This window comes from Mandrillus leucophaeus, unplaced genomic scaffold (genome assembly GCF_000951045.1).
Source record: "Mandrillus leucophaeus isolate KB7577 unplaced genomic scaffold, Mleu.le_1.0 Scaffold251, whole genome shotgun sequence".
Classification (NCBI taxonomy): Eukaryota; Metazoa; Chordata; class Mammalia; order Primates; family Cercopithecidae; genus Mandrillus; species Mandrillus leucophaeus.
This window is the reverse complement of record NW_012102599.1, coordinates 2,299,483-2,325,554: the sequence shown is the minus strand read 5'-3', so window position 1 is coordinate 2,325,554 and position 26,072 is coordinate 2,299,483. Positions and strand designations below refer to the sequence as shown.

The window sequence follows — 26,072 nt, the reverse complement described above, 5'->3', positions numbered from 1 at the left end:
TCTTGGGTATGTCTTTATTAGCAGCATGAAAAAGAACTAACACAGTAAATTGGTACCAGTAGAGTGGGGCACTGCTAAAAAGATATCCAAAAATATGGAAGCAACTTTGGAACTGGATTAATAGCCAGATGTTGCAACAGTTTGCAGGGCTCAGAAGAAGACAGGGAAATGTAGGAAAGTTTGGAACTCCCTAGAGGCTTGTTGAATGGCTTTGACAAAAATGTTGATAATTATATGGACAATGAAATCCAGTCAGGTGGTCTCAGATGGAGATGAGGAACTGGTTGGGAACTGGAGCAAAGGTGACTCTTGTTATGTTTTAGCAAAGAGACTGGTAGCATTTTGCCCCTGCCCTAGAGATTTGTGAAACTTTGAACTTGAGAGAGATGGTTTAGGGTATCTGATGGAAGAAATTTCTAAGCAGCAAAGCATTCAAGAGGTGACTTGGGTGCTGTTAAAGGCATTCAGTTTTTAAGGGAAACAAAACATGAAAGTTTGGAAAATTTGCAGCCTGACAACATGACATAAAAGAAAATCCCATTTTCTGAGGAGAAATTCAAGCTGGCTGTAGAAATTTGCATAAGTGAAAGGATCTGAATGTTAATCACCAAGACAGTGGGGAAAATGGGCATGTCAGAGATCTTCGTGGCAGCTCCTCCCATCACAGGCCTGGAGGTTTAGGAAGAAAAAAATGGTTTTGTGGGCTGGGCCCAGGGTCCCTCTGCTATGTGCAGTCTAGGGACTTGGTGCCTTGTGTCCCAGCTGCTCCAGCTGTAACTAAAAGGGGCTGAGGTATAGCTTGGGCTGTTGCTTCAGAGGGTGGAAGCCCCAAGCGTTGTCAGCTTCCACTTGGTGTTGAGCCTGTAGGTGCACAGTAGTCAATAATTCAAGTTTGCGAGTCTCTACCTAATTGATATAAAAAGCAGATAAACAGACCAGGCATGGTGGCTCATGCCTGTGATCCCAACACTTTGGGAGGACGAGGCGGGTGGATCACCTGAAGTCAGGAGTTTGAGACCAGTCTGGCCAACATGGCAGAAACCCCGTCTCTACTAAAAACACAAAAATTAGCATGATGTGGTGGTGCACACTTGTAGTCCCAGCTACCTGGGAGGCCTAGGCAGGAGAATCTTTTGAACCCGGGAGATGGAGGTTGCAGTGAGCTGAGATTGCACCATTGCATTCCAGCCTGGGTGACAGAGCGAGACTGTCTCAAGGAAAAAAACAACAACAACAAAAACAAAACAAAAAAAACCCAGATAAACAGAGAAAAGTTGAACTGCCATTAGAGGAAGATGGGGAGATGTGGGGACCCAGAGCCTTGTCTTTAACTTCCTACTAATTCTTTTTTTTTTTTTTTTTTTTAAATTCTCTATCCTCACAGATTTCTTACACACTACCAGAGGATTTAGGGCTCCATGAAACAGGATTTGAAAATAACTAGCCTACCTTGGCAGTTCTCAAAGTTTGTGGTATCAAGACCCCTTGGCATGTTTAAAAATTGAAGAGTCAAACAAATTTTTTTCATGTGGATTGTAACTATTGGTATTTACCATATTAAATATGAAAACTGATTATATATAAAAGATTAATTCCTTAAAATTGACAATAAGCCCATTACGTGTTAACATAAATAGCATATTTAAATGAAAAATTACTATATTTTAAAAACAAAAAATAAGATTGGCATTGTTTTACAGTTTTGTAATCTCTAATATCTGACTTAAAAACAGCTTAATTCTATCTGCTTTGATAGCACATTATAGTCTCCACAAAACTTTATTGCACACTTGTGAGAGAAAAAGAGTTAAAAAAGCAAGCAACACATGAAAACGTTTTGACCTCATGGATCCCAGAAAGAATCACGGAGATTGTCTACAGTCCCCAGCTCACATTTGGAGAACCACTGTCCTAAATCCAAAGGTCCATTCTAGCTGGCACTGATAATTGATTTAATTTCTGAAATCCTATTAACCATTTTGAAGAGTCTGATTCTACTAAAATACTAAAAAAAAAAAAAAAAAAAAGTGAGGTGAATACTAAATAGAAAAATGTTGAATTCAAAATGAAGGGACTAATCATAGATAAGTGGTTTTTATTACAAAGCAAATTGTATTAGGTAACTTAAATCTACATATGTCCCAAGTTCAAAAAGATGCCCTACTATAGCACTTATGTACTGCAATTACTTTATATATCTCTTCTACCCAACCTGTCAGCTTTGCAAGAAGGCAATGAGTCTTTCTTGTTTGGTTATTTTTTTGAGACGGAGTCTTGTTCTGTTCCCCAGGCTGGAAGGAAGTGGTGCGATATCGGCTCACTGCAACCTCCGGCCCCCGAGTTCAAGCAATTCTCATGCCTTAGCCTCCTGAGTAGGTGGGATTACAGGTGCTCACCACCTTGCCCGGCTAACTTTTTGTATTTTTAGTAGACGCGGGGGGGGGGGGGTTCACCATGTTGGCCAGGCTGGTCTGGAACTCCTGACCTCAGGTGATTCACCTGCTATGGCCTCCCAAAGTGCTGGGATTACAGGCGTAAACCACCGTGCACGGCCAAAGGAATTGAGTCTTAATCCCTTTTGTATCTTCAGCCTTTAGGATAACGTCTGACACACAACAGGCATTAAATATTTGTTGGATGAATGAACTGAACTGCATAGAATGTAGAAAGCCTACATATTACTGGCCAAGCACCGTGGCTCACACCTGTAATCCCAGCACTTTGGGAGGCCGAGGCGGGCGAATCACCTGAGGTCAGGAGTTTGAGACCAGCCTGGTCAACATGGCAAAACCCCGTCTCTATTAAAAATACAAAAATTAGCCGGGCATGGTTGTGGGAGCCTGTCGTCCCAGCTACTCGGGAGGCTGAGGCAGGAGAATCGCTTGAATCCGGGAGGAGGAGGTTGCGGTGAGCGGAGATCTCGCCACTGCACTCCAGCCTGGGCTTCGAGAGGGAGACTCCGTCTCAAAACAACAAGCAAGCCTACATATCCTGCCACCTGTGCTACAATCCACAGCAAACTGTTTCATCCACATTCAACGACTTTCTTGAAGTCGCCATCATGATCCTATCAAGAAAACCGTGATTTATATGGTATTTTAATGTGCCTTTATAAATTACTAATCATTTTCTTCATGATGTATGTTAAAATGGCTTACGTCACCTGATGTAATCCTTAATGAGGGAAATAAAAGGTCATGACTATGCCTGGCTTTTTTTTCTTATATCTTAGATTTGAGGTTTAGTTAAAAAGACCTCGAAGTGGCGAAAGAAAGGAACAGAAATGCCCTCCACATTAAAAATGAGCAGGCTCCATAGGTTAATTGTACTCTTCCTCACGCACGGCACTTACATGTTGCATACTCTCTGCTCCACAGCATGCACAGACATCCCAAATCCCGGACTGGGCCTGAGGAACATCTCTGCAAAGAGCAACGGGAGGGCGTGGGGGTCCCGCCTCTCCCGCCAGGGACCAGGGAGTGGACACTCACTGGTCCAGTCATGAGGAACTCAGCATCCTCCTGACGGGAGGCGCCTCTTTCCCAGAAGCGATGGGTCTGGAGGAATCTGACTAAACCTTGGGTTGCCGGCCCGGAAGGCGTGGTTGACCCAGGGGCCTCGAGGTTGTGGGCGAGGATAATCCGCCGCCGGGACCGACCTGCAGAGTCCAGGGGACCGAAACCCGAGGGCTGCGCTCCAGGGTGCTGAGGCGACCGGAAAGGCGGCCAGGATCTTCCGGTCGCCCGGCCCACCACCCACCCAGTACCCGCGCAGCCCTGAAGCCTGGCAGACGCGGACCGCACGCGGCCTTTGCTTCGGCCAGGACAGGGCGGCGGGGAGACGGCTGCTAGACAACAAGTCTTGACCCCTCCGCTACCCACGACCGCCGGGTAGGCGAGCAAAGGGCCTACACCTCCGGTTGCCCCAGTCCCCTGATCCAGCGGACACGCCACGCACGCAGTCCCGCCCAGCGCCGCTCGCGGTAGGGGCGGAGCGGCTGAGCTGGCCCAAGCGGATTTGCCTAGCTCGGTCAGGGGCGGGGCAGGCCCTCCCCGCCAGGACCAGCCCCCGTCTCCCGGCCCCTGGGCCCTGTAGGAAATAGGGACCCGGCCCTGGGCCTTGTGTAGTGGGAGGGGGAGCTAGAAAGCGGCTGAGGGCAGAGTCCAGGAGGGCCTGGCTGCGGGGGAATGAAGCCTCCGCCTTCTCAGGCAGAAGCCTTTAAATACGGGCTGAGGCCCGGGACTCAGGAGTGTAGCGCGTGGCAGCCTGAGGGAGGGGCGTTCGCCGAGAGGGAGCTCAGACGGAGCTGGGCGCGGGTGGAGAAGCTGCGGCAGCGCGGCCCGTAGGAAGGTGCTGTCCGAACGATCGGGATAAGAGCGGTCCCTGCGCTTGCTGCTGGGAAGTGGGTAAGCGCCGCTCCCAGGCTGGCCCCGCCGCCCGTGCGGGATGATCCAGGTCTGGGCGGGATGTGGAGGGAGCGGGGCTGGGGTGTGCGCTGCTCCCGGTTGCTCGCTGCGCTGGGTCCCGGGCTTCCCGACTCACGACCTTCGTCTCTTTGGGCTTTAGGGCGGGAACCGCATTTTGGAACTGCTGTCCTAGGGATGGGGTAGCCTGGGCTTCTTATTCAAGACTCGTGAGTCTTCCAGCCCCTTCTCTTTCTGCTTTTACCCACTTTCCTGACTTGGATGAGATTTCCCTGCCGCCTCCAAAGCCGAACGCCCACCACAGGAAGCGGTTCTCTCGTTGGGGACCACATTTTGGCCGCAGAATCGTAGTCTTTTGTTTGTGTTTAAGAGTCTGCTCACCTGAGGGGCTCCTGCTTTTCTCATGCCGCCTCTCTTAAGAAACCAAATAGAAACGAAGCCAGAAAGCCCTCCTGAGAGCAAAATCCTGAGACTATCGTGATATGTATCTGAGATGTCCTGGAATCCATTGTTGGACCCCCACACCATAGAATTACTCTGTTTGATGTCGGGGAAGGCCTTTCCTGGGTGTCTCGGGAGACCATGTTTATGTGAGATCTTGAAAAATTATACGTCCTATAAGTATACAGAAAGATAACTTAGTAGGGTTATGAATTCTAGTATGGAGAAAAGAGGGGTTCGCTGGTAGGGATCTATTCATGGGCATACAGAGCAGTAGTTGTCTATCGACAGTCCTCAAAGACACAGTGAACCTTTGATTTTTTTCAAATCCCCTAAGAAATGGAGAACAGTAGTCTTTCTTCAGGGGGATTCTGGAAATCAAAGAGCTGACTGTCTGCTCTGAGATGTGCTTGTTAGTGGCCAGGATCCAGTTTAAGGTAAGGGGTAGACAACCCTGGTTGAAAAGATCTCATGTCTTCTCCCATTGCTGTACTCGTTTTTCTAACAAAATCTATTAACTGGATAAACATAATCCATCTTCCTTCTTGTTTACTTCCACAACTTTACATGATAACCCTTAGACATAAAATTAATACCGGCTTTCTTACTGATTAAATATTTTTCTCTGTTCAGGCATCTTTTACTGTTTAATTTCTGGAAATGATTAAAATGTTTGAAGCTGATGTATACAACTATAATGCCTATCGTTAGCTCTTGGGTACCTATGCAAAGTATGCTGTGGAGAGCTGGGGCTAGAAGGATTATTTTCTGTTTAGATTGTAGTAGGGCATTTGTTATTTGTTAGTGACCCCTTCTGGGTTGGAATGTTTATTTGAATTTATGAAATTTTACATGAAGAGTAGTTTTGGAATGGTTTGGTTTGTTGTGACTCTCCCAAAATACAGAGGTAAAAACTCATTTCAAAATAACCCATTTAATAAGGAGACACTCTCATGTCTCTGACAGCAGAATAAGAGTGCCAGAGGGTACATAAAAGTAGAAATAGAAAATGGGGCTGGGCGCAGTGGCTTACACCTGTAATCCCAGCACTTTGGGAGGCTGAGGTGGGTGGATCACCTGAGATCAGGAGTTCGAGACCAGCCTGGCCAATATGGTGAAACCCCATTTCTACTAAACATATAAAAACTAGCCAGGCATGGTGGTGGGTGCCTGTAATCCCAGCTACTTAGGAGACTAAGGCAGGAGAATTGCTTGAACCCAAGAGATGGAGGTTGCAGTGAGCCAACACAGTGCCACTGCACTCCAGCCTTGTGACAGAGTAAGACTCCGTCTCAAAAAAAAAAAAAAAAAGAGAAAATGGAACTGGAAGACATCTGTGTCATGCGAGATGTGTCACTAACACTATGTCAAACTCCATGTTAAAGCTTATTGAAGATTTTATTGAAACTTCCAAGTGACCATTTATTTGGACTTGCACAGATCATACATCAGCCTCTTCATTGATTTTCCCATTGTCATCTATAAGCCATATTTCATGGGAAATAGCAAGGTGAGAATACCCCAAATAAAGCTTGTGTAAAACATATCCAGTTCTATGATACAGGTTCACCGGCCATCAGTAGTCTAACCCAACTGACGTATGTAAAGCAAGTTGAAATGTGGTCTCACAATCAAGGCAGATAAGAAGTAACTCCGGGGAAACATGCTGAAGTTCTTTAGGTAACTCAGGAAAAGAACTTGGCCAGGTGCGATGGCTCATGCCTGTAATCCCAGTACTTTGGGAGGCTGAGGCAGGTGGATCAGCTGAGGTCAGGAGCTTGAGACCAGCCTGGACAACATGGTGAAACCCCGTCTCTACCAAAAAATACAAAAATTAGCTGGGCATAGTGGCGGACACCTGTAGTCCCAGTTACTTGGGAGGCTAGGTGGGAGAATCGATTGAACCTGGGAGGCGGAGGCTGCAGTGAGCCCAGCTTGTGCCATTGCACTCCAGCCTGGGCAACAGAGTGAGACCTTGTGTCAAAAAAAAAAAAAAGAAGAACCTGATAGTATTCTGGTCAATTACTGCAAAAATACTATGATCGGCAATCTGAACTAAAGCTGTTTACACAGAAGTCTTCATCTCAAAAAGAGAGGCCTGTGTGGAGAGTTACTCATTCATTCAATTAATAATCATTGAGAGGCTGCTATTCTAGGAGTCAAGGATACAGCAGGGAGCAGCAGCAATCACTGTTAGCCTGGCTGTGCCTTCTTAAACTTTGAACTCCTTAAGTCCAGGAACTAGAACGAGTAGACACTGATTCTCATTTAATAAATGTGTTAGCAGAACCTGTCCTGGTTGAGATTAAGGGTAAAGGCTGCCCTAATAACTTTTGGGCTAGGAGATTAAATGGTAACCCTAAAAGATCCTCTGGTCCAACATTACTTTGAGATTCTACTTTTTAGGTATTCTAGATATACTGGGTTTAATTAAGTGAAAAAAAACCAGGTGTTAATAGTATGTATGGTATTCTATTGCATTTAGAAAGACAAAATTATTAGAATATATGTATATGTACTTGTAGCTGGGAGGATGTACAAGAAAACGGGTTGCTTGTGTGGAAGCAAAGTAGGGGATAGCAAAGTAGATAAGGAAGGGGTTGGAGTGAAACTTCTCATGTATACCTTGTTACAAAAGATTTAATTTTGAACCATATGAACATTATCTACTCACAATAAATAATTCTTTTTTTTTTTTTTTTTGGAGATGGGGTTTCATGCTTGTTGCCCAGGCTGGAGTGCAACATGGCATGATCTCAACTTACTGCAACCTCCGCCTCCCGGGTTCAAGCGATTCTCCTGCCTCAACCTCCCAAGTAGCTGGCATTACAGACAGGTGCCACCATGTCCCGCTAATTTTGTATTTTTAGTAGAGATGGGGTTTTGCCATGTTGATCATCCTGCTCTTGAACCCCCGACCTCAGGTGATCCACCCTCCTCGGCCTCCCAAAGTGCTGGGATTACAGGCGTGAGCCACCATGCCCGGCCAGAATAAATAATTTTTAAAAATTTATTTCATATGGCCAAGAATATTGCTTTATTTAATTGAATCATACGATTCAAAATTCTGTCCATTTTTACTATTTTACCAAAATTCTATTTCTTTTCATGGTTTTTTAAAAATCATGAGGGGCCTGGCACAGTGGCTTATGCCTGTCATCGTAACACTTTGTGAGGCTGAGGCAGGCAGATTGCTTGAGCTCAGGAGTTCCAGACCAGCCTGGGCTACATGGCAAAGCGCTTCTCTACTAAAAATACAAAAATTAACCTGGTGTGGTGGCATGCATCTGTAGTCCCAGCTACTTGGCGGGCTGAGGCACGAGAATCACTTAAACCTAGGAGGTGGAGGTTGTAATAAGCCGAGATGATGCCACTGCCCTCCAACCTGTGTGACAAAGTGAGATTCTGTCTCAAAAAAAATAAATACCAGGGTGGCTCATGCCTGTAATCCCAGTACTTTTGGAGGCTGAGGCGGGCGGATCACGAGGTCAAGAAATCGAGACCATCCTGACCAACATGGTGAAACCCCATCTCTACAAAAAATACAAAAATTAGCTGGGCGTGGTAGCGTGTGTCTGTAGTACCAGCTACTCGGTAGGCTGAGGCAGGAGAATCGCTTGAACCCAGGAGACGGAGGTTGCAGTGAGCTGAGATCACATCATTGTACTCTAGCCTGGCGACAGAGTAAGACTCTGTCTCATTAAAAAAAAAAAAAAAAAAAAAGTCATGAGGGATCAGACTCCATGAGTTGATATCTGTACCACTAAAGATCAATATATAAGCCAGATTAGTGGTTTATTAACACAGGCTACAAACAGTCCAGGATGCTTACATGGATTAGTCAGCTCGTTTTCTTCTAGTAGGGAAATCTATCCAGAGAACTAAATGAAAATTTAGAATATTGTTTAATACAGATTCAAACCAAAAGGAATTGGATAATCTTAAGTATATGATTTGTCTTTTTTCATAATAGGGATATTCTTCTTGCCAGGCCTTCAAATTAGGCCAGCCTTCCAGAGTGCGTTCTCTGATCCATACAGGAGTACACTAAAAAATTCTTAAACTCTGTGATTACCATTTTCCTTTTCTTTGGAATCTGAATGGGTTAGATTAGATGATGTCTGAGGTCTTGGCAAGGCAAAACCATTCTTTGCTTCTAAGAATCTGATCAGTTTGACAGTTCTCCTTATAACAGATAAATGAGCATAGTTATGTATAAATCAGTTCCTTGCCATGTTGATTAGTGTGAATCAGTTCACCTAATGCTTTTGAAAATCTATCAAAATCTGTGTAACCCACTTTTCTGCTGGCACTGGAAAGAAAAAAAATCTGCGTAACAGCTTTGGTAATTACAGAAATTACATTTTCTTTAACCATCTTATGGTTTCTGATTAAAGTTGAAATGGAGTTTAAGATTATTGCCTAGTACCTAAAAGTAAACTTTGAAAGCCAAAGTAGTGTGTAGGGCATATAATCTCAGAGGCCAATTCTGGACTGTGGAACTAATCTTATTCCATATCATCGTAATCTAAACCTGTTATAAACACATCTTTGTACACTAGCATTTATTTAAGCAAAAATTGTACAGTTATGTTCATCCTGGAACTTTCGGTCAGCAATCAAGGTTGTCCTAGTGTATTATAGCTCTAACGAATGTTTTGCTTTGATTCTTTACTTTCTAAATATTAGGTCATTATAATCTTTGTGGCTCCCTTTCAGTAATATCAGTTACTGTGATTATTTCCATATGTTTCATGCTAGTGCAGCTGAGAACAGGCTAGGTCATCCAATTGGAATGTTATTTTTTAAATCACTATTTTCATAATTCCTCAGAGTGAATCTAGGAAATCTTTCCAGGTATCTGTCACCTTGACAGTTTTTATAAAGTACAATATGATTTCTTTGAATTTTCTGTTTTCAATACTAGAACAGTCTTACTTTTTTCCTTCTAGTACAATCATGTTTGAAATTAAGAAGATCTGCTGCATCGGTGCAGGCTATGTTGGAGGACCTACCTGTAGTGTCATTGCTAGTATGTGTCCTGAAATCAGGGTAACGGTTGTTGATGTCAATGAATCAAGAATCAATGCATGGAATTCTCCTACACTTCCTATTTATGAGGTAAGCTTATTAAACAACTCTGTGTTTTTATGCTCTTTGTTTTTCTACTTTCTTTATTAAATAATTTATATGCACTATTAATATAAAATCTATAACTGTAACTGATAAGAAATTAAATGAAAAAAATCTGGATACAAAACATATGGACATTAAAACACATTACTTTGGGTAATGTGGGTAGGAAAAATGACCAGAAAGAAGTCTATCAGAATGGTTGTATTAGTGCAGTGAGATTATGGCTAATTTTTTCTCTTCCCTGTTTTCTTTTTTTTTTTTCTTTTTTTTGAGACAGAGTCTTGCTCTGGCGCCCAGGCTGGAGTGCAATGACGCAATCTCAGCTCACAGCAACACCCACCTCACAGGTTCAAGCAATTCTCCTGCCTCAGCCTCCTGAGCAGCTGGGATTACAGGAGCCCACCACCACACCCAGCTAATTTTTGTATTTTTAGTAGAGATGGGGTTTCACCATGTTGGCTGGGCTGGTCTTGAACTCCTGAACTCAGGTGATCCACCCGCCTCAGCCTCCCGAAGTGCTGGGATTACAGGTGTGAGCCATTGCACCTGGCCGCCTTCCCTATTTTCCAGTCTTGTCTGTTAGTATCATTACCATATTATAATAAAGTTAAAAAGTGGTATCCTGTAAAAATAAAATAAATAAAACTTTTATAATATTAATATAAGTTTAATATATTTTTGGATTATTATACTAACATCACGTAAACCTTAGATGGATAAATGGCATCTTTCATATTTAGAGTTTGGTGCCACAAATCTTTTTAACTGGAATTTCAAAATTTTTGTGAATTTACAGAATTTAGAAAAATATGCTTCTAACTATTTTACTGAGCTATCTGGTTTCCTTTTTTTTTATTTTTGATATTTCACTGTAAAAAGAGTTCATCATATTATGCTTTTGAAACTCAACAGGAAAGCATTTGAAAATTTGATGGTAGCATTTTCTAGCTAATATTAATATGTTTGTTTTTTTCCCCAAGAAAAGCTTGGTTATTTTTTGTTTGTTTTTTGAGATGGAGTTTCGCTCTTGTTGCCCAGGCTGGAGTGCAGTGGCCCAATCCTGGCTCACTGCAACACCTGCCTTCTGGGTTCAAGCGATTCTCTTGCTTCAACCTCCTTAGTAGCTGGAATTATAGGTGCCCACCACCACTCCCAGCTAATTTTTGTATTTTTAGTAGAGACGAGGTTTCACTATGTTGGCCAGTGTGATCTCGAACTCCTGACCTCAGGTGATCGCCCCTCCTCGGCCTCCCAAAGTGCTGGGATTACAGGTGTGAGCCACCGCACCCAGCCAAAGCTTATTTATTTATGACTGTTATCAACCATAGACTTTAGTTGCCTTAGACTTTTAGAAGGAAAGTCTCAATCCAGTTTTATCTCTAAGATAGGTCTGCCTGCTATCTATAGGAATAGAAGATATGGGAATCTATGAAAAAGCACCCATAGAGTAGTAGTCACTCAAAAAGACAGATTTACTTATTATATCTGAATCAGATTTAGGATTGAAATATTGGCGGCGCAGTGGCTCACAAGTGTAATCCTACCACTTTGGGAGACCAAGGCGGGCGGATTACCTGAAGTCAGGAGTTTAAGACCAGCCTGGCCAACATGATGAAAGCCCGTCTCTACTAAAAATATAAAAAATTAGCTGGATGCAGTGGCGCGCATCTATAATCCCAGCTACTTGGGAGGCTGAGGCAGGAGAATCGCTTATTCCCAGGAAGTGGAGGTTGTGGTGAGCTGAGATCACGCTACTGCACTCCAACCTGGGCTACAGAGCAAAACTTCGTCTCAAAAAAGAATATATATATATATTACTATATTCGATTTAGGGTAATTTAAAAAAATGTTTTGGAAAGATAACTTGATGGAGAGTTCTGTAATGCTGATATTGATAACAGGGTTGCAAGTCATTTGAAACCCTGTAAGCCATACTTATATCCAAACATTCAGTAATGAATTCTGCCAGCAGTATATTCTAGTCTTCACAAATAAGCCAGGCGTGATGGCATGACTTTTTAGTTCTGGCAGCTCAGGAGGCTGAGACAGAAGGATCACTTGAGCCTAGGGGTTCAAGTCCAGCCTGGGCAACATAGTGAGACCCCCATCTCCAAATAAAAAGAAAAAAAAAATACGGCTGGGCACAGTGGCTCACACCTGTAATCCCTGCACTTTGGGAAGCCGAGGTGAGCAGATCGCTTGAGGTCATGAGTTCGAGACCAACCTGGCCAACATGGCAAAACCTTGTTTCTACCAAAAATACAAAAATTAGCCAAGTGTGGTGGTGCATGCCTGTAAGCCCAGCACCTCAGGAGGCTGAGGTGAGAGAATTGCTTGAACCTGGGAGGCAGACGTTGCAGTGAGCTGAGATCGCATCACTGCACTCCAGCCTAGGTGACAGAGTGAAACTCTGTCTCCAAATAAGTAAATAAATAAATAAGAATAATGATACCCATCAGAATAGTTAAAATAATATTACTGACAATACCAAGTGTTTAGCAGTTAGAATTTTATGCTCTGCTTGGTAAGAATATAAATTGGTACAGTCACTTGGCAGAACTGTTTGACAGTATCTACTAAAGCTGAAAATATAGGCCAGGCGCAGTGGCTTACGCCAGTAATCCCAACAGTTTGGAAGGCTGGGCGAGAGGATTGCTTGAGCCTGGGAGTTCAAGCCCAGCCTGGGCAACATTGCAAGACCCCTGTTCCTTTTCTTTCTTTTTTTTTTTAAAGGCCAACCGCGGTGGCTCACACCTGTAATCCCAGCACTTTTGGAGGCCGACGCCATCCTGGTCAATATAGTGAAACTTTGTCTCTACAAAATATTTAAAAATTAACTGGGCATTGTGGCATGTGCCTGTGGTCCCAGCTACTTGAGGAGTTGAGGCAAGAGAATCACTTGAGCCCAGGAGGTTGAGGCTGCAGTGAGCCCTGTTGGCACCACTGCACTCTAGCCTGGGCAACAAAGTGAGACCCTCTCTCGAAAAAACAACAAAAAAAAACTATTAGTCTGTGACCCAGCAATTCCAAGTGTATATCCAACAGAGATGCATACATATGTGCAGTAAAGGACAGAAGTAACAACCTAAATATTAATCAGCAATAGAATGGATACATGAAGCTGGGTGCGGTGGCTCATGCGTGTAATCCCAGCACTTTGGGAGGCTGAGGTGGGCAGATCACCTGAAGTCAGGGGTTCTAAACCAGCCTGGACAACATGGTGAAATCCTGTCTCTATTAAAATGATACAAAAATTAACCAGGTGTAGTAGCGCATGCCTGTAGCCCCAGCTACTCGGGAGGCTGAGGCAGGAGAATCACTTGAACCTGGGAGGTGGGGGTTGCAGTGAGCTGAGATTGCACCACTGCACTCCAGCCTTGGTAACAGAGTGAGACTCCATCTTAAAAAACAAACAAACAAACAAAAAGAATGGCTACGTGAATTATGGTATAATACTGCAACAAAATACTGTTACTGTGTTGAAAATCAAGGAAACTACTCCTGCACTTAAGAATATGGTTAAAATCTTACAAAAGTAGTGTTGCCAGACACAAAGGAGTACATACTGTATAATTCCATTTGCATAAGGTTCAAAAATAGGCAAACTAATCTATGATTATAGAATTCAGCATGATGGTAATTTGGGAACAATAGTGACTCGGAGAGGGCATACAGTGGGCTTTGACTTACTGTTAATGTTCTTTCTTCTCTCATTACATGAATTACTGAGAAAATAGTAGATTCTGTTAATATTTAACAGTTAAAACACATCCTTTTGTGTTACCATATTTATTGAATAGATATTGCTTTTTAAACTTTGTTCATTAAAAAATACAGTATAGGCTAGGTGTGGTGGCTCACACCTATAATCCTAGCACTTTGGGAGGCCAAGGCAGGTGGATCACCTGAGGTCAGAAGTTCGAGACCATCCTGGCCAACATGGTGAAACCCCGTCTGTATTAAAAAAAAAAGATACAAAAAAAAAATTAGATGGGTGTAGTGGTGCGCGCCTGTAATCCCAGCTACTGGGGAGGCTGAGGCAGGAGAATTGCTTGAGTGCGGGAGGCAGAGGTTGCAGTGAGCCGAGATCGCGCCACTGCACTCCAGCCTGGCAACAGAGAGAGACTCCATCTCAAAAAAAAAAAAAAAAATTAATAACTAAAGAAAAAAAATGGATAATTTGCCTTTTTTTTTTCATTTTACTGAGGATAATTTTACCCTGTGAAAGAATTTGAGTTCTTCCATTAAAAGTACCATATACATTCTATATACCAATTATGATAATTACATAATGAACCTAATAACAGATAGAACCTATATTATTAACTGCTTCTGCATCCATTTTGGAGATCTACAAAGATCCCACTGATTTTAATAAAATTATGTAAGTCTTTTTTGAAGTTTTATTATATGTATATGAATTCTGCATTGCTCTAATTTTAGTAACTTTAAATATTAGGAGATTATACATGGGACTGAATTAAATTTTATTCTCTGCAAATCCCGACTCTATAAAACTTTTCCCTCATTTTCTAGAATCTAGCCAAAATAACCAAGGAAACCTGTTACTGTGATTGGTGACATCATATTTATGGTTGCAGTGGTTCATATATTTTGCTTGTCCCGTTATTTTAATCAAACTAATGGAAATTCAAATGTACATTTTTCACATCCTCCAGTTACTTATGTTAAGAGACCTTGGAACCATTGAAGAAAAGGGAGTTGCCTCTATATGTAATGCCAGACCTATGGCCCCTGAAGGGGCTTTCACTTTGCTATAGACATAGTTTTCTAAACATCCATAATATTATGGATGGATATTGTTTGAAGTTTCTCCCCTAAGAGTGAGCTTCAGTGGTTTAGGTCTGTTTTTTGCTTTTTATGATGGAAGATTTCAAGCATATAATTAAAGATAATAGTACAATGAATCTCTATGTGTCTATCATCTTGTTTCACCAGTTATCTACATGGCCAGTCTCCCTTCCCAACTACCACCATGCTGATTACTTATAATTTCATCCATAAATACTTTATTATGTATCTCTAAAAGATAATTTTGGTTTTCTTTGAGACAGGGCCTTGCTCTGTGGCCCAGGCTGGAGTGCAGTGGCTCGATCTTGGCTCACTGCAGCCTCCGTCTGCTGGACTCACGTGATCCTCCTACCTCAGCCTCCCGAATAGTTGGGACTACAGGCACGCGCCACCATGCCCAGCTATTTTTTAAAATTTTTTTCATAGAAATGGGATTTCACCATGTTGCCCAGGCTGGTAACCCACAATAGTTGGGCTTCAAGCAATATCTATTGGTTGAATAAACCAGTTTGTTTATTGGCTAGAAATTATCACAGTCTAGGCCAGGCACAGTGGCTCATGCCTGTAATCCCAGCACTTTCGGAGGTTGAGGTGGGTGGATCGCTTAAGGCCAGGAGTTCGAGACTAGCCTGGCCAACATGTAAAAACCCCGTCTCTACTAAAAATACAAAATTTAGCCAGGTGTGGTGGTGTGCGCCTGTAATCCCAGCTGCTTGGGAGGTTACGGCATGAGAATCACTTGAACCTGGGAGGTGAATATTACAGTGAGACGAGATGGTGCCACTGCACTCCAGCCAGGGTGACAGAGCAAGACTCTGTCTCAAAAAAAAGAAATTTTTCAGTCTAGATTTTGCTGGTTGGGTTCCTTGGAGTTTTTCAACTTATTCTTTATTTAATGTAAATCGGTAGTTAGGTCTAAAGGTACAGGTCCAATCAGATTTAGGCTTGAATTAAGACTATTTGTTAAGTGGTTTTATACCCCTCCATATTCTTAACATAAATATATCTCCTGTTAAACTGGGAATTTTTTAAAAATTAAAGGGTTCCTTGCAATAGGACTTAGAAAAATGTATATTTATTTAAGTATATATGGAGTAAATTGACTTTCACAGCCAGTTGTATTGGCCTGAATTATTGGGAGTAAAAATGTACATTCATAATGACAATGCAAAATCATATATTTGCTTGAAATCAAAGAGGACCTTGAATTTTCTGAAAATTGTGTTGATACTCACAGTTAATAGTTAACTCTTATGAGTAAGGCACATGGTAAACAATGACAAAGCATTAAATGAGCTGCTCTTCTGATTGTAGCAAGTTTAATGGCAATTTCCATTTTGCTTTATTTACTAAAGTATACTTATGAGACAGGGCATGGTAACTTAACTCCTATAATCCCAGCACTTTAGGAGGAGGAGCAGGAAGGATTGCCTGAGCCTGGGAGGTCAAGGCTGCGTGAGCTGTTATGCAGCTGCACTCCAGCCTGGGGGACAGAGTGAAACCCTGTATCAAAAAATAAAATAGGCAAGGTGTGGTGGCTTATGCATGTAATCCCAGAACTTTGGGAGGCCAAGGCAGGTGGATCACCTGAGGTCAGGAGTTCAAGACCATCCTGACCAACATGGTAAAACCCCATCTCTACTAAAAGTACAAAATTAGCCTGGTGTGGTAGTGCATGCCTGTAATCCCAGCTACTTGGGAGGCTGAGGCAGGAGAATTGCTTGAACCCGGGAGATGGAAGTTGCAGTGAGCCGAGATCATGCCACTGTACTCTAGCCTGGGTGACAGAAAGAGACTCTGTCTCATAAAATAAAATAAAATAAAATAAAATAAAATAAAATAAAATAGGCTGGGCATGGTGGCTCACTCTTATAATCCCAGCACTTTGGGAAGCTGAGATGGGAGGATTATTTGAGCCCAGGAATTTGAGACCAGCCTGGACGACCCAGTGAAACCCCGAAACCCCATCTCTACCAAAAAAAGATACAAAAATTAGCCAGGCCTGGTGGCTCCTGTGGTCCCAGCTACTTGGGAGGCTGAGATGGAAGGATCATTTGAGCCTAGGAGGCAGAGGCTGCAGTGAGCTGAGATTGCACCACTGCACTCCAGCCTGGGTGACAGAGTGAGACCCTGTCCCTATTTAAAAAATGAGATGTGCACTTATGGCCTTTGGTATATGATCCTTAACTTTTCCACAAAGGTAATTTGAGCACAACCTAGACCTCTAAATTACAATGTTACCATCCCCTTTAACAAATGTAATTCTATACTATTAGGTTATCTCATATCACTGGTAAGCTATATGTCTTTTTTCTTTCTAGCCAGGACTAAAAGAAGTGGTAGAATCCTGTCGAGGAAAAAATCTATTTTTTTCTACCAATATTGATGATGCCATCAAAGAAGCTGATCTTGTATTTATTTCTGTAAGTATTTTCCTTTGCTGTGTGAATTTTAATGTGTTCTTGTCTATATAAAAGTTTCATCATACTTTAATAGTAAATCCATTGATATTAAGCCTCAACATTGCTGAGTATAGAGTTGTCCAGTTGAATTTTGGTTGTCACTTTATCTAACAGTTCACAAAACCCCATAATCATCTGATCAAATATGTCATTTCAAGTCATTGAACAAGTAAACTCAAACAAAGTTCTGAGATTTAGAACTAGGAAATGGGCAGGTGCAGTGGCTCACGCCTGTAATCCCAGCATTTTGGGAGGCCGAGGCGGGTGTCAAGAGATCGAGACCATCCTGGCCAACATGGTGAAACCCTGTCTCTACTAAAAATACAAAATTTAGCTGGGCATGGTGGTGTGCCAGTCCAGCTACTCAAGAGGCTGAGGCAGGAGAATCGCTTGAACCTGGGAGGCAGAGGTTGCAGTGAGCTGAGATCGCACCACTGCACTCCAGCCTGGCAATAGAGCGAGACTCTGTCTCAAAAAAAAAAAAAAAAAAAAAAAAGAACTAAGAAATTCTGGTAACATGAAAGCACATGTAATGATAATATATTTCATATTATCATTATTTCTTGTTTCCAGTGGTTGGCAGAGGTGAGATGAAGAAAATCAGTTTGCAAACTTACAGGCATCTCCTCTCTAAATGAATTTTACATTAATTGTTTGTAACTTGGCATATGTTGGTTAGATTATCAGGCTAACCAACAGACATCTTTACCTCATAATGTGGCTTTATAGTGAAAAAAACAGAACCAACACTTGAGATTAAACTCTAGTAATCCACTATTTGAACCAAAGCAACTTACATCTTATTGTCCTAGTAACCATCTGTTCAAATATTCTGTGTGTAATGATATAGCTATCACCAGTTGGAAGCTGAGTGACAGTGTTATTTGACTTAAGATCTTTATGAGCTGGGCATAAGGGCTCATGCTTGTAATCCCAGCCAGCACTCTGGGAGACCAAGGCAGGCGGATCGCTTGAGCGTAGGAGTTTGAGACCAGTGTGGGCAACATGGTGAAACCCTGTCTCTAATTAGCTGGCCGTGGTGCTATGTGTCTGTAGTCCTGACTACTTGGGAGACTGAGGTCGGAGGATTGATTGAACCCCGGACGTTGAGGCTGCAGTGAGCCATTATTGTACCTTGCACTCCAGCCTAGGTGACAGGAGACCTTGTCTCAAAAAAAAAAAAAAAAATTCAGTCTCTTCTTTTTGACCTCCTTAATAATTTCAGAGAAATTGATGCATGCAGCTTCTATGATTTACCTACCCATCCCCTATTTAAACTATTTAAACTTGCAGAAACTTAGAGTAGAGGCATAAAAAAAAAAAAAAAGAAAATATTTTGGAGTAGCTAGGTACCTGGAAAAAAATCAATGAGTTACTTAGTCTAATTTTTAGGTGACCAGAGCCTGGAATGGTAATAGAAGAATTTTCTGCAGAAAGGACATTTAAAAATAATCTGTTTTTGAATGCCAGACAGGAATTATTTTGTAGCGATCAGTTTTCAACTGTTGTTTTCAAAGCTCCTTTATCAGGGGAAGCTGTCTGGTCATCTCCCATCTCTAGCCAGTTTCACCCTACATCATGAGCTGTCTGCCTTTCTGTACACCATTACATCTAACTCTTGCCCTAAGTTGTTCCATGCGTATAAACAACTTTTTCCTCCTGCTTTTCATACCTCAACTCAATCTTCAAGTTTTGATTTATTTTCACTTGGTTCCTTTGTTTAGTCTCCCATAGGGTTATAATCTCATCAAGAGAAGAGAGTTAGTACTACTTACTATTAGTTCAAAAATAATTCCTATTCCCTTTAAGTTTTAGACTTTTCAGAGCACTTTCATTTTTGTCAGAGCATCATAACATTCATGTGTTAGTTTTTAGATAGCCTGCTATCCTCATTTTCCAATGAAGTCATTGAGGCAGAGGCAGCCACACTTCTCCAAGGTTACATGTAATCCAAAACTAAATGCCTAGACTCTGGGCTCATGATTTTTTTTTTTTTTTTCCTCTAAAGGAAAGTCTTCGTCCATTGGCCGGGTGTGGTGGCTCATGCCTGTAATCCTAGTACTTTGGGAGGCTGAGGCAGGCAGATCACTTGAGGTCAGGAGTTTGAGACCACCCTGGCCAACATGGTGAAACCCCGTTTAAAAATACAAAAATTAGGCAGGCGTGGTGGCATGCCTGTAATCCCAGCTACTCAGGAGGCTGAGGCAGGAGAATCGCTTGAACCCAGGAGGCAGAGGTTGCAGTGAGCCGAGATCATGCCACTGCACTCCAGCCTGGGTGATAGCGCAAGACTCCGTCTTAAAAAGAAAAAAAAAAAAGCAAGTCTTTGTCCACATAGTATTCTGTATCCTGAAGATGATAGATAATGTCTAGCTTTAATGAGCTCAGAAAGCATTTGTGAATAATATTGCAATATTTTAAAAGACTGTTGATATAGGACTGTAAAAATAGGGGAATAAGAAAGGAGACCAGGCGCGGTGGCTCACGCCTGTAAACCCAACACTTTGGGATGCTGAGGTGGAGAGGTCACCTGAAGTCAGGAGTTTGGACCAGCCTGGACAACATGATGAAACCCTGTCTCTACTAAAAATATTTAGAAAAGGAGTGGGGTGTGGTGGCGCATGCCTCTAGTCAAAGCTACTTGGGAGGCTAAGGCAGGAGAATCGCTTGAACCTGGGAGGCAGAGGTTGCAGTGAGCCGGGACTGTGCTACTGCACTCCAGCCTGGGCAACAGAACAAGACTCCATCTCAAAAAAAAAAAGACTTTAAAGCTTATTTTTAAGGACTGTAATGATATATTAATACAATAAAGAAAGAGAATAAGAAATAAGAAAAGGCTTACGTTTCATTTCAGATTGTGAAGTCCTTTAGGATAACTGTCTCATTCATTTATATATCTTCAGGGCTTACCTGGAATCTGCCTGCCCTAGTTATCTGGCATATAGATAGTAGCTTCCCAACAAAAATTTATTGAGTGAGTTCTCTAGATGCTTCAAGCTATTTCTTCTGACGATTATATTTATAAAATGTATTATTTCTGTGGAACTAACAGAGGATTAAATCAGGACTACTGATGATTGTTAACTCCACACTTTAACCAGGACTTCAGGATGTATCTTGAAATCCCTATCTCATAGGCACTCTGTTCTTTATCCCATATACTTTCATCAGGTGAATACTCCGACAAAAACCTATGGAATGGGGAAAGGCCGGGCAGCAGATCTGAAGTATATTGAAGCTTGTGCTAGACGCATTGTGCAAAACTCAAATGGGTACAAAATTGTGACTGAGAAAAGCACGGTTCCAGTGCGGGCAGCAGAAAGTATTCGTCGCATATTTGATGCAAACACAAAACCCAACTTGAATCTACAGGTATAAAAAATGAAGCATTAGAATCTGGTTGTTCTTATGTAAATACTGATGTGTTAAAGTTGCCCAAAATTAATTCTAGCGTAAAACTTTCCTTTGCATTGGGATTCTAGGTGCTGTCCAACCCTGAGTTTCTGGCAGAGGGAACGGCCATCAAGGACCTAAAGTACCCAGACAGGGTACTGATTGGAGGGGATGAAACTCCAGAGGGCCAGAGAGCTGTGCAGGCCCTGTGTGCTGTATATGAGCACTGGGTTCCCAGAGAAAAGATCCTCACCACTAATACTTGGTCTTCAGAGCTTTCCAAACTGGTTAGTATATAGCATTCAACTCTCCATTAAATTAAAGCCAAATACTTATTTATTTTAAGCCTGATAAGCTACACAGATACTTTTTTAATAGTAGTAAGAGGTTATGCTTTTGAAGATCATATTCTTGCACGTTTAAAGTATGAAATAATTTTCACAAGGGAGATCATATATCAGGGTATAAAATATTCTGAAAAATTATGAAATCTTAAAATAGTAATTTGGTTTTTATCACTCTTTCCTTCTCTTTACCCTTTTTCTTAATCATCTGTCCTCTCTAATTTAAAACATTTTCCCTTTCTAACCCATCCATTGTCTCCTCAAATTGAGCTCATCAGTATCTCATGTATCTCCCTCAGTAATTTGCATCAACGCAATGAAATATAAACTAGATGTGTAAAATTGCTGTTTTAGCCTATCTTACTCTTCTCTCTGTGTGTGTGTGTGTTTTTTTTCAAGGCAGCAAATGCTTTTCTTGCCCAGAGAATAAGCAGCATTAATTCCATAAGTGCTCTGTGTGAAGCAACAGGAGCTGATGTAGAAGAGGTAGCAACAGCAATTGGAATGGACCAGAGAATTGGAAACAAGTTTCTAAAAGCCAGTGTTGGTAAATTCAAATTTTTCTCTAATAAAGAGAGCTACTATTTACTGAAGGCATATTATTTGCTGGTACCAGTGCTTTATATATCTCACTGAATCCTTATAACCTGTTAGGAAGATGCTGTTATTTTCTTTTTTAGAGATGCTTCAGACCCAGGGAAATTTGTGCAACTTGCTCAAAGTCATGCAACTGAGTGACCAGATGTTTCTAACTCCAAAGCCATATTATTCCTTACTGCATACTGCATTGCACTAGAGCAAGCGTGGGCAAACTATGGCCCTTGGGTCAAATCCAGTCCACAGCTTGTTTTTGTAAATAAATTTTATTGGAACACAGCCATGACCATTAGACTACATATTGCCTATGGCTGCTTTTGAGCTACAGTGGCAGTTTAATAGTCTCCTCAGAAACTGAATGGTCCACAAAGGCTGAAATATTTACTGTCTGGCCCTTTGCCATGAAAGTTTGCTGACCCAGGCCAGGCACAGTGGCTCATGCCTACAATCCCAGCACTTTGGGAGACTGAGGCCAAGGCAGGTGAATTGCTTGAGCCCAGGAGTTTGAGACCAGCCTGGGCAGCGTGGTGAAGCCCCAGCTCTACAAAAAAATAAAAAAAATTAGTCAGGTATGGTGGTGCACACCTGTAGCCCTAGCTGCCTGGGAGGCTAAGGTAGGAGGATCACCTGAGCCTGGGAGGTCAAGGCTGCAGTGAGCCATGTTCATACCACTACGCTTCAGTCTGGGCGACAGAGGGAGACTCTGTCTCAAAAAGAGAAAAAGTTTGCTGACTCTCTGCTAGAGTAAAGAATGTGGGGCAGTCATACTAGATGAATGAGAAAAAAATAGGAGATAAAAGGAAACAATATAAAAAGTTAAACGTAGTCATAATGAAACTTTAGTTAGAAAATTATTTGGAAGTTACTTGTGGAGTTGTTGCCTGCAAATTTTACATAATTTATAAGCCTATTATTTATCTATCTGAATTTTATTATTAAAAAATCTTAGTATAAGGTTTCTGATTTAGTATAAAGAAATTTGTCACATGATTGAGTTTTCTCGTTCTTACATGAAAATACTGTTTATTTTTTTCTTTCTGTAGGGTTTGGTGGGAGCTGCTTCCAAAAGGATGTTCTGAATTTGGTTTATCTCTGTGAGGCTCTGAATTTGCCAGAAGTAGCTCGTTATTGGCAGCAGGTATTAATCTTTATAGGTAATAATTTCTGTTTAGCCAGGCGTAGTGGTTCACACCTGTAATCGCAGCACTTTAGGAAGCCAAGGCAGGAGCATCACTTGAGGCCAGGAATTTGGGACTGACCTGGGCACCATAGTGAGACCCCATCTCTACAAAAAATTTAAAAATTAGCCAGGCATGGTGCTGCACACCTGTAGTCCTAGCTACTCAGGAGGCTGAGGTGGGAGGATCACTTGAACCTAGGAGTTGGAGGCTCCCGTGACTTATGATCCCTCCACTGCACTGTAGCATAGACAACAGAGTGAGACCCTGTCTCTAACATAATAATAGTAATAGCAATAATAATAGCAATTTCTGTTTAGCTTCTCATTAAGCATGTCACTTTTTGTCCATGAAATATTTTTGATGGAATTTATTTATTCCAGGAAGTCAAACATTAGTATATTCGATTTGCTTATTTTATGTTTATTTATTGGGTATCTGTGTTTTTAATTTATCTTTCCTGCTAATCAATGTTGATGGAAGTTTGTGATAAACCAGTATTCTAATTTTATAGCTAAATTTGCTCCCAGAGTAAAACAAAAACAATTATCCTTAATTATAATTCTTCTCTTTTTTTTTTTTTTTTTTTTTTGAGACAAGATCTCACTCTGTCACCCAGGCTAGAATGCAGTGGTGTCATCCCTGCTCACTGCAGTGACCTCCTGTGCTCAAGTAGTCCTCCCACTTCAGCCTCCCAAGTAGCTGGGACTTCAGGAATGCACTACCACGTTGGCGAATTTTTTTATTTAAAAAAATTTTTTTTGTAGAGACAAGGTCTCACCATATTGCCTAGGCTGGTCTCAAACTCCTGGGCTCAGCAGTCCTCCCGTCTTTGCCTCCCAAAGTGCTGAGAATATAAGTGTTAGCCAGTGAACCTAGCCTAATTCTTTTCTGTCTTGAAAGGCATAAAATCAAAGTAAAGTAAGAACCTACATTATAACGTTGGTCGGGCATGGTGGCTCACACCTGTAATCCCTGCACTTTGGGAGGCTGAGGTGGACAGATCACTTGAGGGTCAGGAGTTCGAGACTGGCCTAGTGAGGCTGAGGCATGAGAATCGCTTGAACCCAGGAGGCGGAGGTTCTAGTGAACCAGGATTGCGCCACTGCACTCCAGCCTGGATGACAGAGCGAGACTTTGTCTCAAAAAAAAAAAAAAAAACAAACAGAACCTGTATTGTCATGCTTTCAAGTGGTTTTGTATTTGTTGTTATTTGTTTTGAACCTTTCAGACTCACAGAGCTAAAATTAGAAACCCTTCCCAAATTGGAAGCATTAAGCGAGCTCTGGGAAGTAGAGTTGATGTTTACTGAATGCTTACCCTGTACTGGGTACTCTTTTGGGCACTTCGCATACAGTATCATTTAATCCTCATCACTAACATTATCCCCTTTATTTGATGAGGGAACTGACACGGAGATATTAAGTAATTTGTCCCAATTACTAGTTGGTATATGTGCCTTTCCCAAATATTTCCCCCCGAGTTTATAATTTTTCAGGTTTCAGCAGTAGATATGGGAGGGAATCTAAAGAAATGCACGTTTCTTTTTTTAAAATGTTTTGCTTTTTAGAGACAGGATCTCACTGTGTTGCCCAGGCTAGATTCCAACTCTTGGGCTCACGTGATCCACCTGAGCCTCCTGAGTAGCTGGGACTACAGGCGCACCACCCTGCCTAGCCAGAAATGCACATTTTTAAGGGAAAACAGATACACTTAGTGTCATTCCAGTCAATGCATCATGATGGCTTTATCTCACTGTTCATCATGTGAAAATTGCAGATAAACTCTTGATTTTCCAGCACTTTGGGCTAATTGCTTAGGCTCTCAAGGTTTGATTGAGATGGTCCCTGGAAGCTTAAAGCCTTAAAAAAAAATTTCTTTTGCTTTGCCTACCTGGTTACCAACCTAAATTTAACAGATTAAGTGATCGAAGACTCTTCTCGTATAACATTTAGTTCATTAAAAACCTTGTCAAATATTTGTGGTGGTATGGTTCATCCAGAGGTAGCTAGAACCATAATTGTTTGTTCCCTGCCCACTTTCCACTGAAACTGAATTTTTGTGAATAGTGGAGCACAAGCAAATGAAGGAATACTTTGGGGTTTGATTGCTTATAGCTTGTTTCCACAGAGTTTAGAGACACGGGCTAAGGAGAATATGGTTTCCTATGTGCCTTCTTTAGGCTGGTCTCATAGCTGAACCTGAAATGCGCTTAGAATTAAAACTTGGTTGTGCACTCCAATTTTTGCATCCATCCTAGCCTTATGCATGGAAAATCAAGCCAAATGAAATTACAAATTTTTAGGATGGCTTTTTTTTTTTTTTTTTTTTTTAATTTAAGATAGGGTCTGGCTCTGTCACCCAGGCTGGAGTGCAGTGGCATGATCTTGGCTCACTGCCACTTCTGCCTCCTGTGCTCAAGCCATCCCACCTCAGCCTCCCAAGTAGCTGGGACTACAGGCACACGCCACCATGCCTGGTGAATTTTTGTATTTTTTGTAGAGACAGGGTCTCACCGTGGTGCCCAGGCTGGTCTTGAACTCCTGAGCTCGAGCAATCGCCCACCTCGGCCTCCTGAAGTGCTGGGATTACAGATGTGAGCTACCACTGCTGGCCTAGGATGGCTTTAAGGAAGGGGATGGGTGATTCTTTTTTTGTTGTTGTTGTTTTGTTTTAAATCCACAGGCACTAGAGTTTGGTTAATTTTTGCCTCCTGTTAATATGTAAGCATTGTATTTGTACAATGGCACTCACCATAAAACTGAGTAATGTGTGTCATAGGCCGTACCTCTTTTAACTAATCATTGCACAATTGTACATGTAATTTCAGGTGATAGACATGAATGACTACCAGAGGAGGAGGTTTGCTTCCCGGATCATAGACAGTCTGTTTAATACAGTAACTGATAAGAAGATAGCTATTTTGGGATTTGCATTCAAAAAGGACACTGGTGATACGAGGTATCAGTTTTTAAAAATATTTCAACCCCTTTGAGATTATGTTAACTCCTCATCTTAATTTTTTGACTGGTGGATGTGTGCATAAAATACATGTATATATATAATATAAAGAGTAAAAATAAACATCCATATCTTCGCCACTCCACCAGCTTAAGAAATATAATTTTACCTGGCCGGGTGCGGTAGCTCACACCTGTAATCCCAGCACTTTGGGAGGCGGAGGCGGGAGAATGGTGTGAACCCGGGAGGTAGAGCTTGCAGTGAGCCAAGATCGCGCCACTGCACTCCAGCCTGGGTGACAGAGTGAGACTCTGTCTCCAAAAA

General features: G+C 41.9%; 2 protein-coding genes across 2 annotated transcripts in view; one reads left to right on the top strand and one right to left on the bottom strand.

Moving 5' to 3' along the window:
- The window catches only part of LOC105542164, a 5,551-nt gene extending 795 nt beyond the window's left edge, over window positions 1-4,756 (bottom strand). Inside the window, exons 1-3 of the mRNA XM_011983583.1 lie at window positions 4,669-4,756; window positions 4,286-4,560; window positions 3,353-4,118 (exon numbers count right to left, since the gene is read on the bottom strand). Of these exons, the coding sequence (XP_011838973.1) occupies window positions 3,353-4,118; window positions 4,286-4,560; window positions 4,669-4,756 (1,129 nt within the window). The remainder of the gene's footprint in view (window positions 1-3,352; window positions 4,119-4,285; window positions 4,561-4,668) is intronic.
- Window positions 4,071-26,072, top strand: part of UGDH (UDP-glucose 6-dehydrogenase) — a 27,157-nt gene continuing 5,155 nt past the window's right edge. Inside the window, exons 1-8 of the mRNA XM_011983558.1 lie at window positions 4,071-4,406; window positions 9,818-9,986; window positions 17,135-17,236; window positions 20,447-20,647; window positions 20,758-20,955; window positions 21,412-21,559; window positions 22,653-22,747; window positions 25,618-25,748. Of these exons, the coding sequence (XP_011838948.1) occupies window positions 9,825-9,986; window positions 17,135-17,236; window positions 20,447-20,647; window positions 20,758-20,955; window positions 21,412-21,559; window positions 22,653-22,747; window positions 25,618-25,748 (1,037 nt within the window). The 5' untranslated portion in view covers window positions 4,071-4,406; window positions 9,818-9,824. The remainder of the gene's footprint in view (window positions 4,407-9,817; window positions 9,987-17,134; window positions 17,237-20,446; window positions 20,648-20,757; window positions 20,956-21,411; window positions 21,560-22,652; window positions 22,748-25,617; window positions 25,749-26,072) is intronic.